At 37.2% G+C, this 17600-nt stretch overlaps 1 protein-coding gene across 2 annotated transcripts in view; it reads right to left on the bottom strand.

Annotated features, from left to right (window-relative positions):
• pabpc1b (poly A binding protein, cytoplasmic 1 b) overlaps nucleotides 1-17400 on the bottom strand; it is a 44164-nt gene extending 26764 nt beyond the window's left edge. For both annotated transcript variants that reach the window (XM_052135666.1, XM_052135665.1), the window contains exons 1-3: nucleotides 16720-17400; nucleotides 9285-9478; nucleotides 9036-9151 (exon numbers count right to left, since the gene is read on the bottom strand). In XM_052135666.1, coding sequence (XP_051991626.1) covers nucleotides 9036-9151; nucleotides 9285-9478; nucleotides 16720-16912 — 503 coding nt within the window. In that variant the 5' untranslated portion in view covers nucleotides 16913-17400. The remainder of the gene's footprint in view (nucleotides 1-9035; nucleotides 9152-9284; nucleotides 9479-16719) is intronic.
• Between the last annotated feature and the right edge of the window lie 200 nt (nucleotides 17401-17600).

Raw genomic sequence — 17600 nt, forward strand, 5'->3', positions numbered from 1 at the left:
TGTGAAAGACTGGTCTCCATTTATCAGAAGCGTTTGGTTGCAGTTGTTGCTTCTAAAGGTGGCACAACTAGCTATTAAGTTTAAGAGTGCAGTTAGATTTTCACATGGGTGATATAGGTGTTGGATAACTTTTTTGCATCAAATATATATATATATATATTTTTTTTTTGAAAACTGAATTCTGTATTTACTCGGTTAAATTTGTTTCATGTTATATCTAATTTGAAGGTCTAAACATTTTTTTTATGAAAATTACACAAATATTTAAGAAATCAGGAGGGTGGCAAATACTTTTTCACAGCCCTGAATGTTATATTATAGATTATGTAAACATACATACACTCATATATACATACATACATCACTGATTAATATAGATTGAAATGTTCACTCGTTTTGTGCGGCATCAATTCACCAAAGTAATATCTGTCTGCTCCATAATATAATACAGTTGTGTGGTGTGGGACATTAAATCAGTTGACAGATTTCACTGTGGTATTGATATCTAGATATTAGAGGAGTGGAGTTAATTGTAGTGCAAATACATGTAGTTGGTTTTTACACTAAGCAGTTTGTCTCTCGTTAGTTATACGGTGTCTTAGTAATTGTTGCCTTTGTGTGTCGAAGAGATTTGTTTTATTTTTCCAATTTAGGAGAATTGTTTGCTTGGCAACAGCTAGAGATAAAAGTAGGGGAGTTGTGTGTTCAACTAAGGGGATTATTGTTGAAAGGCCACCTGAGAGGCATGTGGATGGAATCGCAGGAATATTGCAACTGTAGAGAGTTTATATTTTAGTGATTTTCCAGAACTTTCCAGAATGATGCTACAATGAAGCTACTATTAATTGCATGTTTTAATTTTTACTGAAACTGAATGTTTTTATTCATTTGATTCCTCAAGTTATTATCAGAGGTGATGTCGAGATCCTGTTCCCATTGTGTGATTTGTATGGAGCATGTTGTTTATATAGATAAGAAATTGTTTATGATTATTTTGGAGAGTTACTGATTTTGTTTAATATTTATTGGAGATGGGTTTAAATGTACATTTCCAATTGTTGTTTTGATGAAATGTTTTATTTTTATTATATTTCTTTGACAGTTCTGAAAATGTTAAATTATTATCAATGTATCAGCAGCAATATCACCCTGCACACCCGCATAGTGGTACAGTCCAGTGAGTTAGTAAGCAACAAAGCAGCAGCAGAGAGTTTGTTTGGAGATTTTCTTTATATTATACAGCTTTTGTTCTGATTTTTTCATGCGTTTCTTTTATTGAAATTTCAGTGTTCATTTCTGTTGTTTTTTCTGAGATTTACATTATGGACGGATAGCATGGCTATGAACAAGAGGATAGAACAAACGATGACAAGAAAGGAAATGGACACAAAGAATGAAGGACAGGAGAGAAGTGAAAACACAGGTGGGGAAGAGGTGGGAAGGAAATTTAAATCTGATGGACTTAAAAATAAAAAAGACTGCAATGAGAATAAAAACTCTACAAGAATATATGGTAGGGAATTGGAAGGACTTTTTAAGGAAATACATTGATGATGTAGGAGGAATAGGTGATAATGGCTGGTGCATGGGTTTTAAACAGTCAATGACTATAGGGATACCAGAAATTTACAGGAAGGTGCTGGAGGCATGGAGGTGTTTTCTACCTAACATAGATTGAGTGTGATGGAATATAAATGTTTGTAAAACTACCTCTGTTTTTAAATGAAAAGTTCTAATATACCAACAAAATGTTAAATGAACCCAAAGGTTGTATAAAGCAAATAAAATACATTATTTATGAGGCAATTCCAGGATTTCTCAGAGAGAATTGCATATATGATTCTGAAAGTAAATTTGAGGGGATGGAAAATAAAGAGAAGGTAAATAAAATATATGAACAAATAAAATAATGTATACCCGTGAAATGGGCTACTACCATTAAAAGACGATGTTTAAATAAATAAGAACAATGTACGCCTGAGATTTATGTTATGGAAGATAAAGAGAAATGTAAAATAAAGGATAGGAGTGTGAAAAAAATGTGTATAGATGGCTAATAAATGATGTGCTAAAAAAGCCAGCAGTGGAAAAAGTGTGGTGCAGAGCGTTTGAAGACTTAGAGATAAAGAAAAGTAAATGTAAAATATAACAGCATAGAATGTGAGAATAATTATTTCTTAAAAAGGCATAACAGAATTTATACAAATTTGGTGTTAAATAAAATAAACAATGATGCAAATGTGATGTTTGTAGCAGTGGTCATGAGAATTTTTTACATGATTTTTTGGAATGTGACGCTTTAGTTGATTTTTTGAAAGCACTATTAAAAGAAAACTGGGATGTGGAGTTTGATTCAGAGGAAGGGTGGTAGAAAATGTTTTAGTTTGGTTTGATTGAAAAAAAGTTAAAAAGTTAAATTTTGTCTAATTAATTTTGTTTTACACCATGCCAGACTTGCGGTCGTTCTCTGAAGGATCTTTGCACACTTTGAAGGGAGGGCAGTAAAAATAAAAACGATTTAAAGCAATCAGGAATCAGTTTATTTATGAAGGGGAAGCAGGAGGAATCTGCTTTAACTGGTAAAAATCAGAAGATTTTATTTTTTGTGTTATATAATTATATGATTTTGGAGTTGAAAATGAGATTTTGTGAAAAAGAGCTCTCTTTGGGTTAGGGAAATCTCAAAGATATACTGTATATATGTATATATGATGTGGAATTATAATTTTTTCTAGGATGTAAAAGTGTGTTCAAAGTATCGGTTTGGTCTGTAAATTTTTTATTGAATAATGAAACATTTTATTATGAATTAAAGAAACATTTTAAAGATAAAAAAAAAAAAAAAAAAATAGCTCAAGACTGGTTGCCTACTGAAGCTAAGCAGGGCTGAGTCTGGTCAGTACCAGAATGGGGAGATCTCCTGGGTAAACTAAGGTTGCTGTTGGAAGATGTATTAGGGAGTCCAGCAGGCCAAATTCCCTCCATTGGCCCTTAACAATCATGGCTTCCTAATAATCCCCATCCATTAATTGGTTCTATCACTCCTCACTCTCTACTCTCCACCAAATGCTGGTGAGTGGTGAGCATACTGGTGCACTATGGCTGCTGTCGCATCATCTAGGTGGATGCTGCACACTGGTGGATTTTGAGGAGAGTCCCCTGTAAACAGTGTAAAGCACTTTGAGTGTAGTGTAAGAAAAGTGCTATATAAATGTAATGTTCATTCATGTAGAGATGATGTAAATGTGTGATACCTTTTTCTATCCAATTTTTTTAACAAGTGTTGATTTATTTATGGTAAAATCTGGGTTATGCCATATTGGTGTGTGGTGATCAAGAGTAACTGGTTATTTTGTTAATTTCCCACTATGATGTCAATGTTGTCCACATAACTGTGTTTTGGAATAAGTTGTGCAGTTACTAAGATGGGGTTTGTCTGAAACAAAGATTTCAGTGCATATGGTTTGTTCTAATTGTAGCTGTGGGTTGTAGAATTGATCATTCTTAGTCCATTTGCAAAGATACAGTAGTTGAGCTGCTAAAAAGCAATAATACAAATTTAGTGCTGGTAGTCCTCCTTGGTATTTACATTTTTGCAGTGTATACATTTTAATTCTAGGTTTCTTATTTTTCCAGTAAAATTAGCTTTTTATGCTGTCTAATTTATCACAAATATTTTAGTCGGTTGTATTGGGATTATTGTTAAAAAGTAGTCCATTTTTAGCAATATGACCATTTTGAAAGTGGCTATTCCTCCTATAAATGAGTTGTAGGTTTATCCAGCACTGCGAGTCATTTTCTGTTGTTTTTAAAGCTAGTCTGAGAAGTTGGGGGAACTGTGTATGCCCAAGTATGTAAATGGATTGTCCAGTGGTCTTTTCCTTTCAAATGTATGATGTACTGGAAGGATTGTAGATTTTTTCCATCTTATAGAATGGTCATATACTGTATATAGAATAATCAGTAATAAGTTGAATGACTTCTGTAAGTGATCTATTTGGATTTTGTAGAGAAAGAAGTTTTAATATTTTATGGTTGGTGTTTTTGGATGTGAAGCCTATTATGTTGTCATGTTGTCTTACGGCGGCAGCTAAGGGCTCTATGAATAATGCAGAGTAGTGGAGAGATTGAACATCCTTGTCTCATGATCCATCGCTGTAATTGGAATGGTGGTGATATGATGCTGTTTGTGATGACTGATGCCATTGGTTTGCTGTATAATGTTTTGATCCAATTTATGAATGACTTCCCGAACCCAAACTTCTCCAGAGTTGTGTAAAGGAAGTGCCAGTTTACTTTATCAATGACCTTTTTGGTATGGAGTGATACGATGATTGTATTGGTATTTTGTTGTTTGCAGATGTTCATGATGTTAAATAAGCAACGTATATTGTTCGATGGATGACATCCTTTGATAAAGGCTGTTTGGTCGGGGTGGATGTCAGATGGTATGACAGATCTAAGCATGTGGATAATGCTTAACTGATTATTTTCATGCCTGTGTTAATGAGAGAAAATGGCCTAGGCCATTAATGGCTAGTGCAGAAGAATGGGTCCTTATTTGGATTAAACAGAATTCTAAAAGAACAGTGGTGAAATTGTTGCCTAGAAGTTGTTGCTGGTGGGTAACAGTCAAGACCTGGATGGCTACTGCTACTATTTATGGACCAAACAGACAATGCAAAGCTTTTTTCCTCATTAATATCAGATTTCTCACAATCAATAATCATCATAGGATACTTTAACACAACATTATACAAAACTAGTAATTTAGATCACATTAAAACTTGGCACTCCACAGAAGATATTAAACAATATATGAATAGGCTTGGCCTGAGTGATATCTGGAGACTACACAATCCCACCTTGAGAGACTATTTCTATTTGTCACATTTTCATAATATTTTAACAAGCAATTCCATTATCCCAAACATATCAGAAACAGCAATTAACCCAATTATCATATCTGATTAAGCACCAGTTACACTAACACTTAATGAAAAAAAAAAAAAAACAATTTTTAAATCTTGCCAACCTGCTCAAATGAAATAAAGAGAAAACACTGATATCAACAATTAGAAACTCAGACAATAAAATCATCCATAATTCACAAGAAATAAATGAGACTTGAGAATTTTACATAACTTTGTACAGCAATGAGAAAAAGGAAATTAATATTTTTGTTTTTTTTAAACAGTTTTATCTACTTTATATCCAATACAATTAGAAGCACTAGAAAAACCATGAACAGCAGATGACTACAAAAAAGCACTTTCCTCACTATCAAATAACAAAGCTCCAGGTCTTGATCATTACCAACAAGTTCTTAAGCTTTTAAAATTAATAAGCCTATGTGTTCTTGTTGTGCACCTACTGTATATGAATTCACTTACGAATCAGTATGTCAGCTGTTTTATATTTATGACATTCAGAATTTATTTCAGGCAGTTTCTCCTCTCGCAGCACCCACTGTATTTTTTCTTGCTGTGTTAATGTCTTTAATTTGTTCATAATTGTAGTGATCCCTTGTATGAAAAAACTGTTTACACAGCACCTTCATAATGATAAGCCTGTCGCAGAGGTAAATCCAGCTGACTCTCATGAGAAGTGAATTGCTCACTCTCTCACCTTCCATGTTTCACGCGATTTGCTGTTAGCTGCAAATGTTACTCATTCACACAAGCACGTAAACTTATCTTAAAGTCAGGATCAAAGCGTGAGTTCATAGAGAAAGTTGATGAGCAACATCATGGCACCAATTAAGCTTGATTGGATTGGTTCTCTCAACTCAAAACCAATCCTGGAACCCCGAGCTAGTTCAATGAGCTTCATGGTATATAGACTCCTGGTATTAAGATGCATCTCAGGTGACTCAATCACATGTGGTCAGGCGAGACACAACTGTTTACACCTGGTCGCTCAAATGCATCTCCTGTGACCATTTGTGTTGGGGTTTCAAGGGGAGGGTCTCTGACTTCATGGCGACATCAATCACTATATGTTAGTGTGTTACTGCATGATAATAAAGCCCAACAAAGTCAGAAAAGACAGAGCATGCAAAATAAACATTGCACCATATCTCCAAGATGCTGCTGAAATTTTATCCAAGCACAAACGCAACATTTCAAGCAGAATTCTCCATTATTTTAGTGGATTCCTGTATTAAAGGTGCTTCAGATGTTCGTACTTCACATCTGTGTATCTGCATTTTGACAACAGCAAAACTAAAGAACTTTAACTTCTTTCTGATCAGACAGTTGTTTCCTTTTAAACCACTCGTAACCAGTTAGGTTTAAACTCTTGCTTGATAGGTGAAGGGTGGTGCTTCACTGCGGTCCGGGACGCATCAGTACAGATTAGCGTTTTCACCTCAAATGCGATGCGATCACATGCATTTTTGAATACCTCCATGTGGTTTTTGTGATCCAATCACAAAACATTTTAGACCCTGTTATACCTGTATTTACCGCTGACCACTTGTGATCAGATCACCCAGAAAGCATCTTATTACAAGGTGTAAACCGTAAGAGTTACGAAACAATTTACTGAAATTGACACATTAAACAGATTCACGAAACTGAATCAAACTTTCCATCTTGAATGCAGTTTTTAATAAATTTCAAATTAGAGATGTCAGTAAAGAGCACTTTTTGCAAGTCCTGTCTGGTCCAGCGAAGGTGGGTTTGTGCCCATAGACCTGTTGTTGCCGATGATATCTGGTACCTGAACCTACAAGCCCTCAGACCAGCCTCTCTCAGCCCATTGTGGACAGTCTGATCACTGATGGAGGGATTGTGCATTCCTGGTGTAACTTGTGCAGTTGTTGTTGCCATCCTTTACCTGTCCCCCAGGTGTGATATACGGATGTACCGAAACTGTGCAGGTGTTGTAACGTGGTCAGCCACTGATCCTTCTTGTTGCACTGTTGTAGGCGGCTCACAGTACAGACATTGCAAATTATTGCCCCAGCCACATCTGCAGTCTTCATGCCTCCTACAGCATGCCAAAGGCACATTCACGCAGATGAGCAGGGATCCTGGGCAGCTTTCTTTTGGTCTCTTTAGTGTCCTAAGTTTCTGTAACTGAGACCTTAATTACCTACCGTCTGTCTTAACCAGTGTTTCCCAACCTTTTTTTCTGCCACGGCACACTTTCATGACAAAAAAATAAAAATTATACGGCACACCACTATCCCACATAGGTCAACCATCGGCAATATTTTTTCTTTTCAAGAACTTGTCCATGTTTTCTGACCATCTTAGTAGCACGTTTACTTGTAATGTTTGAAATTCGGCAATGCAAAAAAAAACAAGTCAAAGCAGATCTATGGTATTACATTTACGCATTTGGCAGATGCTTTTATCTTTTATCTGAAAAAAAAAAAAAAAAAAAAAAAAAAAAAAATCAATATTGATGATAAAGTTGAGAGTAATTTTCTATACTTAGCCTATGATCTACATCTAGAACAGGGGTGTTTATTACATCAATCACAATAATAAGACAACCACTGGTTGGTTGATCTAGATGAAATATAAAAGATTGACTTTTTATTTTCTGACATCTGTAGCACGCCTGCGTGCCGTTTCGATTGACAGGCGGCTAATGTTTGAGCTAGGGCTGGGTGATAAAACTATATCAATATTTATCGTGATAAGCTCACGAGTTGGATTGAAAAATTGACAGCAGCGCGGGGCAAGCGGTTCCCTAGCGTTGGGAGTGGCTTTGTGCAGATTTCTTCCGCATCAGACTGTATGAAGTTGCTATAGTCCCCGCTACGCAGGTCACCACGTTCCGGGTCCCAGATTGATTCCATCTGGACTTAAAGACATCATGCTGACTCATCATTTCTAGTGAGCAGCGTGACAAAACAACGGTTACATCATATCTGATCTCGAATATTCTTGAATAGTTTTCTCTAGCACTGAAACACACTTCACTGATGCCCCGTCACGGTCCCCACCCGCTTCCTCTTTCCCCACATGCGAGTAAACATGAGTTTCGGATTTCCAGAGCGCCTTTAGACCATAAAGTTTTATTAATCAGCATGTTCCAAGCCTTTAATAAAAACAAATAGATTTCTGTTCTATTTTGTGAAATTATTCTGATTTCATCATCTCTGACAAGGATGAAAGACAAAACAATTACTAGTTTGTAGCCTAGTCTCTCATTTTAATGAAAATAGAAAATGGTCCATTCAGACTTTTACATTTTCAAAAGTTTCTCTCTGGAGATACCCCTGAACCCCCATACAGCATCATTCCTACTTTTAAATGAGATACTCTTTTACGCGAGTAGCTTGTTAGGACAGGTACTTTTACTCTACTCATACTACATTTAAGATGTAACAGTACTTTTACTTGAATATTATTTGTCAGTACTCTTTCTACCCCTGCAGACAAATTATTATTAGAGGATGCAAGTCAAAATGTGCTCCCTCATTTCAAGAATGGCTAACCAAATTGGGCAGGGTTGTGGTTTGGGAGGGGGAAAGGGAAATAATAGGGGTTAAAAGTTTGTGTGTGTGTGTGTGTGTGTGTGTGTGTGTGTGTGTGTGTGTGTGTGTGTGTATGTGTGTGTGTATATATATATATATATATATATATATATATATATAAATATATATTCTGTATTATATATAAGAATCAATAAAAATGTTAACAAAACATTATCGATTTGTTTCTTACACCAACCTATCGATTTGCTAGAAGATATTAATTGATCGACTGGAGTCATGTGGATTACTTTTATGCTGCCTAAATATACCTTTTGGACTGTAAAACAGCCAGCAGCCTGATGGCACATGCATTGGAAGATTTTTTGGGTGAACTAACACTTTAATCGTGAGCAAGATCATTAAAAATGCATCAGCATTATTTTTTGCCCTCTTTATTGCTGCATGACACTAGGTCTATTCCCTCCACACTTCAAGCATAAATAAAGTCTGTTAGTCACACCACTTCTCAAGTACGTTAAATTTTTTAAGTTCTTTTAGCATTTATCATTCAACCTAATACTCAAGTTTAAGGCACACTTACACTTTTCGGTCATTCAGCAACATGCCATTCATTTTCTCGATGGCTCTTTCAGCTGCTTCCTGGGTCTCAAAATGCACAAAGCCGTACCCCTTTGAGCCATTCTCATCACAAACAACCTTGAAAAATAACATCAGAAGCAATAGCATAAGGTCATGCACTCCCTGTTCAACATTTCATAGAATTCATGCATAATTTTACACGTTCATCAAATCACAGCAATCCACCTTTACAAACATGTCCGAGTCTTACCTTGCAAGACAAGATGTTCCCAAAGGCAGAAAAGGTGTCATAAAGGGCCTTGTTATCGATAGACTTATCCAGGTTCTTAATAAAGATGTTTCCAACACCGCTCTTCCTCAAAGAGGGATCACGCTGAGACCACATGATGCGGACAGGTCTGCCCTTGATGACATCGAAGTTCATAGTGTCTAGAGCTCGTTCAGCTGGAAATGAGAAGTAATTATGACTCATACAACCTGAACAGAAACACATCCTAAGCCAGGTCAACTTATATTTGGCAATATTTGGTATTAAGTGACAGAATTGATCTGCAGTTTTTTTGGTTTGTTTTTTCACCTTTTGATAGCATATTTTGTGTATTTAAAATTATCCATTAAAAAATACAAAAAGGTTTTGCAACAATTTAATCCTTCATAAATTCTACATCTAAATAATTGATTAGGCCTAGAATTAAGAAGTAAAATGTGAAGTGAAAAAAAAAAAAGGAATTCATTAAAGGGACATTTATGTCCTCAATTTTGAACAATGGTGGCATTACTGCCAATTTCAGGGGCATTTTCCCCCAAACTCCAAATTAATATATGTTGTTATTTTTTTAAAGTTCGAGAATCTGAAGTTTATAGTAATGGAAATACTTTGTGCTGAACATGTTTTTATAATCTAAAAAACAATAATAAATGTGCCAAGACAACCTAGAAATACAATGTTCTCAAAGAAACAAGTCTAAAGAACTTGTTTCAATTTGAGGATGATCTAACAAAAAATGAGGTTCCTGCAAGCTTTTTTTCTCTGTAAAATCGCTGCCTGTGTACAGCGTAAAAATAAGGCTCCACCTTTCAAGATGACACAAAATCTGACTGCGCTATTCTGAATAAAACTACGCCACATTTTTAAAAATAGATTTGAGACAGGCTCATTTTGTTTATGAGACTCTAATATAGAAGATAATATACCGTTTTACAACATGAATGCTGCTCAGATTGCATAGATTGTTGAATAACGATGACGAAGGGTAATTCTTTCAGGTGAGATCTCATGTAGACAATGGAGAATATATATCAATATTTCTCAGATTTATCACTTTTATGGACAAAAAGTGCTATTGGATGTTTTTCAATGAATGAATGAATGAATGCTTGACATGAACAATTGACCGAAGTGTGGCCAACTGGATTCATCTGGCGATCGCGTTTTCATAAAGGTACAGTGCATCCGGAAAGTATTCACAGCGCTTCACTGTGTCCATATTTTATGTTACAGCCTTATTCCAAAATGGATTAAATTAATTATTTTCCTCAAAATCCTACAAACAAACCCCATAATGACAACGTTAAAGAAGTTTGTTTGAAATCTTTGCATATTTATTTAAAAAAAAAAAAAAAAAAAGTATTTACAGCCTTTGCTCAATACTTTGTTGAAGCACCTTTGGCACTAATTACAGCCTCAAGTCTTTTTGAGTGTGATGCTACAAGCTTGGCAGACCTATTTTTGGGCAGTTTCTCCCATTCTTCTGTGCAGGACCTCTGAAGCTCCATCAGGTTGGATGGGGAGCGTCGGTGCACAGCCATTTTCAGACCACTCTAGAGATGTTCAATCGGGTTCAAGTCTGGGCTCTGGCTGGGCCACTCAAGGACATTCACAGAGTTCTCCCGTAGCCACTCCTTTGTTATCTTAGCTTTGTGCTTAGTGTCGTTGTCCTGTTGGAAGATGAACCTTCGCCCCAGTCTGAGGTCCAGAGCGCTCTGGAGCAGGTTTTCATCAAGGATGTCCCTGTACATTGCTGCATTCATCTTTCCCTCGATCCTTACTAGTCTCCCAGTTCCCAGTGCCGCTGAAAAACATCCCCACAGCATGATGCTGCCACCACCATGCTTCACTGTAGGGATGGTATTGGCCAGGTGATGAGGTTTCCTACAGACATGACACTTGCCATTCAGGCCAAAGAGATCAATCTTTGTTTCATCAGACCAGAGAACTTTGTTTCTCATGATCAGAGTCCTTCAGGTGCCTTTTGGCAAACTCCAAGCGGGCTGTCATGTGCCTTTTACTGAAGAGTGGCTTCTGTCCGTCCACTCAACCATACAGGCCTGATTGGTGGAGTGCTGCAGAGATGGTTGTTCTTCTGGAAGTTTCTCCTCTCTCCAAAGAGTAATGCTGGAGCTCTGTAAGAGAGTCCATCTGGTTCTTGGTCACCTCCCTGACTAAGGCCTTTCTCCCCCGAATGCTCAGTTTGGCCAGGCGGCCAGCTCTAGGAAGAGTCCCGGTGGTTCCAAACTTCTTCCATATACGGATGATGGAGGTCACTGTGCTCATTGGGACCTTCGATTCTGCAGAAATGTTTCTGTACACTTCCCCAGATCTGTGCCTCGATACAATCCTGTCTCAGAGGTCCACAGACAATTCCTTGGACGTCATGGCTTGGTTTGTGCTCTGACATACACTGTTAATTATGAGACCTTTATATAGACAGGTGTGTGCGCCTTTCCAAATCATGTCCAATCAACTGAATGTACCACAGATGGACTCCAATCAAGTTGTAAAAACATCAAGGATGATCAGTGGAAACAGGATGCACCTGAGCTCAATTTTGCGCGTCATGGCAAAGGCTGTGAATACTTATGTACATGTGATTTTGTTCGTTTTTTATTTTTAATAAATTTGCAAAGATTTCAAAAGAAAACTTTTCACGTTGTCATTATGGGGTATTGTTTGTAGAATTGAGGAAAATAATGAATATAATCCATTTTTAATTAAGGCTGTAACATAACAAAATTTGGAAAAAGTGAAGTGCTGTGAATACTTTCCCATGCACTGTATCAAGTCCAGTTTTGATATTGCAGGTTTTCATTTGTACTCCTGGAACAAATAACTAAATTGCTGTTTCTGGAGATTTCTATCATGAAACAGAGATCGGATATCAATGTTGAACCCTTAGACCTTTAAAAAGATATATAATTTGTTAAAATTAACTACATTTATAGACTGTAAATGATATATTAAATGTAACCAGAGTGACTTCACCACCGCGTGCGGGGGAATTGCGTATCAACAGGTTAAGTAAAGCAACCATTAAGTAAAATGGATGAAACCATCTGAATTTAAAAGGTGAATTACCTAAAACATAGGGGGAAAAAATACAGTAATGGATACAAATTTGGATAATTTGAAAGGTTGCGCATGGCCGTTTCACACTAAAAGCCTGTTTCACACCGCAAGACGAAGCAGAGTGTACTTTTTCGGCACCAGTGTTAATGCGATAGTTCACCGAAATGTTTTAATGATCTCATTATTTACTCACCCCCATGCCATCCCAGGTGTGTATGACTTTCTTCCTTCACCAGAACACATTTGAAGAAAAATAGAAATATCTCAGCTCATTAAGTCCTTAAAATGCAAGTGGATGGTGATCTAACTTTTGAAGCTCCAAAAATCACAGACAGTCATCATAGATGTCATGTAAAGCAACAGGATGGCTTTTGGTGCAAAAATATAAATATTTAAGTACTTTTTAAAGCATCGCTTCCAGCCAGCAGCGGTATGTGCGTGTGACGTAATCACGTTGGCATGTTCACGTGAGAACAGAAGCACGTGTGACACACCTGGAAGCGAAGCGCCATTTAAAACTGAGTAGGGGAACGCTGTACAGAATTACAGTGTCTCAATATCCATATGCCACATTCCTGGGGGTCTTACTGGGGAAACGTATGTGGGATGAAATTTCACCGGAAGTTGTTCTGTAGCATTCTCTAATGTAGGCAGTGTTCATTTAGACCCCATTTTCAGCTGGTATTAGGATGCGATTTGGATTATCTGATGACAAGTGATCAGCACCATCATGACTCTGGTGAAATGGCTTTAAAAAAGAAATAACAGTCTGATCTGAAAAATAGCTTACACATACATGTAGAGATCTTTACGGCTCTTCTTCAGTGTCTTCGTGTGCACTTACAGTAGATGAAATTTGAGCTGTACCTGGTACACCATTTTCCCATGCTTCTTTGTCTTTTGTGACATTTTTCTGGTTTATTGATTAATGATTGTTTTACACAAAATTAAAATCACAAGTGCTCACAGGAGATGCATTTGTGCAACCAAAAGCGATGCGTCTCGTCTGACCACACGTGATCGGATCACCCGAAATACAGCACAACACGGTGATGTGCATTAATTACAATACCTGTTGTTCTTAAAGAATCCAGTAGATGGCACTGTTAAAGCAAATGCCCTTACAGAGGTCAGGGATGAAGTGCCAATCGTAGCTCTACATACATCCTGAGGCCACTTCTTTAAATCATCCTCCCAAACCTCTATTAAAGGCTATCTGTATAATGTTCTTATTAAGCTCATTTTAAACCCTCACACTTTTATTTCGACATTCTAAACTCTACAGGAAGTCCTGTATGTGTCTGTTTGAAGGCAAGTTGACAGTAGTTTAATTCGCTTCTTATTCAAATTCTGGTAAGATTTACCTACGGTGCTGTACTAAATGCATTTTATAAGTGAACCAAACCATTTAAGTACATCTGAGATGCTGTTCTTGAGTAAAACTTAAAACTTGTGAAGACTAAAAATAGCCACAAGTGTGTGTGTGAAAACAGAGCAGCACCATTCAAGAACATGCTGGCACTGTATGTGCATATTATATATATTTACTTATTAAAAACAGCCTTTTGTGATTCACAGAGCTATCACACATCTTCATGTGGCTTTGAATAAAATGCATGAGTCATATGAACTGCTTTAATGGTGCTTTTATGGTTCTTTTGTCCTTTTTGGAGCTTGACAGTAACGAACAGGACTAACACACCGTATCAGATTTGGATCGGAATTGTCGGACCGATACCCGATCAGTCTAAAAGCTTCAGTATCGGATCGGTGCATCCCTATTCTGAACGTTTTGTTAATTTTGAGAGAAATGCACATTAAGTTATTATTTTAGTATGCATTAAGCGGGGTACTAATTTAGCTTCCCCACTCCCCACGAACACTTGGATAACCATATTAGTGCATATTTATCTAGGTTATCTAAAGATAGAGTGAGAGGCCATGCTAATTGGCTAATGTTAGGCTACTTGTTTCAAATGATAAGCCATGTTTTAGGTCGATGAATGATAGGTGAACGTTTGCCTGCAGAATTAGCATGTCACCTTCTTGGGGTCATACTTTACACTCTCGAAATGGTCCCACACTTTGGATATCCTGCCTGACATAATTACCGAATGGACCAGCCATGTAAATTATCATGTCTATCCGTCACTGACTGCATGACTTCGCCACATCCTGTGGAGTTTTATTTTCTGCGACCAACCGACCAATCAAAACTTAGTCCTCCAAGACTCTTCTCATCGACTAACATTTGGTTGACTACAAGGTGCCAGCCCTAATTTCAATAATCATTTAGTGGCTGGGGGAGAGGGAGGACGATGAGCCTTTGAATGTTGTTGTGCTACAGAGGATGGTGATCACTTGGTTTGCCTCAAATCACACTTAAATAGCTTAATAATATAGTCAGAAATAAGAAATCTGCAAGAACAAATCCTAATAAAAAGTTGAGGATCACAGAGAAATTTGTTTTTCTACAGTCAGTCTTCTGTCATCCATCATCAATACAAGACTAAGGCAAGTTATGAAATTACTGCTCACAGAGGCTACAGCGTGCATTTATTTATAACAGCTGCTAGAACTCGGCAAGCCGGCTGCGTTTATTGCTGTAAAGCCTCAATACCTGCACTCTACATGATAGTATACAATAGGCAGTTTTATTTTGTTTAAGGCTATGGCTTGTAGTATGCAGAAGCTTTAAATTATAAAAACATACGTCTGCTTAAGCAAATTAAAATTGTATTTCGTTTTCACCATTATAATTTTTCCCCTCCTAGCTGTAATTAAAAAAAAGCACACTAGATTACAAATATAAGCTTATTTTCTTATATCTACTTTTTCATGTCAACACCACTTGAACTGAACAAAATGAGTCTTTGCATAAAAATGTCAAAATAACTTTTTATTTTACACAGTCAGGAGGGACAAAAGTGGTCCTCTGTTGTCGTTTTTGTTTTTTTCAACATAAACAGCAAAATGGTTGTATCACATGACTATGATTTAGTGGACACGTCATTTTCAAATATTCATAATTTTTGCTGCTTTATTTATTTATTTTAGAAATACGAATAAAACATTATTCTGCACTGCTAATCCCAACATTTCCTTTTTTTATGACCTCTGGATGGTTACATCACATGAAATTTTTTACTTTAAGCCCCAGAAAAAAGAAAAAACAAAATGATTTGAACTCAGAAATTGATAGAATAAAAGGTTTAAGTAATTATTTTGTGAATTGCATTTTATCTGTATTTTATTTATTTCACAGATCTGGACAAAAAATAAATAAAAAGGGAAGAAATGCATTGATATGAAATTACTGGGCCACTGCCAATTATTTTCTTAAAAGTTGTAATCTTTTAACCTGGAACTGCTAGCTAATTAAAGGTGCACGCAGTAACATTTTGTTTGTCTCATATTGGATTTACAGTGACACCTAGTGGTGTGGATGCAGCATCATTCAAACACAAGTTTTCAGTTACGGATGCTATTGTAAAAATTCATTATTCACAATCCATGATTAATCAATGCATGGAAAGTGTCCAATAACAGGGCAGTTACTGAGATTAAGTGAGTAGAGTTCGGCTGATCATGTGATACTAACATGGCAGCCCCCATGTGCGGACCCTCTCCATGTGGAATAAAATTATTAATCTTTTATAAGATTATTGAAATAACTAAAGCCCTCACCTCATGCGAGTGCTAATGATTTTATACATAAGTTTCAAAATTGCAAATTCATTTCTTGAGTAAAACCTTTTAACTGAGTAAAAAGTACTGAGTGCACCATTAATTAAAAGCTACTGATTTTAATAATGGATGTCATTCCCAAATGCTGCTATTACAGGTTTGCCAGATGTAACACGAACCAAAAATGTGCCTATATGACAGATGAATGCGGATTTGAATGAGAAAAGAGAGTCACGCCATGGCCTCTTGGACCTTAAGACATTACCACAGTATTGCATGGAAAAAACCATATTCAGTGCGATCAAGGCACATCCCTGTCAAACTTGACAGCTTCCGGTGTGATAACATAATTTATCTCAGCTGCACACTCTCTGCTCCACCCACGCCCTAATTACGATGACATGCATGCAAGTCGACGCTGTCATAATACATCATGCTGCATGCACGCAATCCTCACTCAAATCAATCAATTGATCAATACACACAAATCGACTGATAACCCCAATAAATCAAGGCTTAAGGTGGATTTTGTCACTTTATGAGCTTAACAATACGTGCAATGTATCGGCATACTAGCAGGAGCCAAACGCATCACTGAATGTCATTTTCACCATGACATCACTGTAAAACGCATCATATGCAGCACACTCACCGTCTGCAGGTTGCTGAAAGTTGACATAAGCGTAGCCGAGCGACCTGCGGGTGATCATGTCCCTGCACACACGGATGGAAAGGATGGCCCCGGCCGGGCTGAACTTCTCGTAGAGCATGGCTTCAGTCACGTCCTGGTGCAGGTCCCCCACATACAGTGAGGCCATGGGGTAACTAGGAGCGCTGGGGTTCATTTTCTCTTCGGTAGCAGGCGGAGGATTTTGACCAGTTTTGCGGCGCTAGCGCGTGAACTCAACTACGTCAGAAAACAGTTAGCTGTCAAGCTAATTTCAATACCAATTTTTTTCCATTTAAAACCGTCGCTTAAATGAATTAGACACGGGACCGACTAAAGTGTTTGGTTCTTCGTTTAAAATCGGGAATATTAAGGGCAACTGAAATTTTAAAACGCAAAAATTTCGAAACCAACTTATCAAGCACAACCGATAGGCCTCCGCAAGCTCACAGACGTCCGTTATTTTCTTCGGGTTTGTTGCGATGTTTCTCGGCCTTCCGCTTCACCGATTTTTTATTTAAAAAGAAAATAAAGGAAATAATTTTTTGGAGTTTTTAAAAGTTTTAAAATATTTTTTTTTTGTATTTTTTATTTTTTTATATATAATGTGTGCCGAGGCAAGCTCTGGAGCACACACGCACTCACACAGCTCTAACAGCCGGGGGTTTCGGGAGTAGAGGGGCGGGGAGAGCTGTCAAATATATACCCACAGTTACGTCATCCACAGCACTTGCGCATGTCACTGTGCACCCGCAACAGATGTTCAACGGCTTTGATGATGATTGGATAATAACATTGGAGTTCGCGGATATGTCCAAATCAGATTTTGTAACGATGAATAGATGTTGATATTTGGGACGCGCACA

The sequence above is a fragment of the Xyrauchen texanus genome, chromosome 10 (genome assembly GCF_025860055.1).
Source record: "Xyrauchen texanus isolate HMW12.3.18 chromosome 10, RBS_HiC_50CHRs, whole genome shotgun sequence".
NCBI classification, from domain to species: domain Eukaryota; kingdom Metazoa; phylum Chordata; class Actinopteri; order Cypriniformes; family Catostomidae; genus Xyrauchen; species Xyrauchen texanus.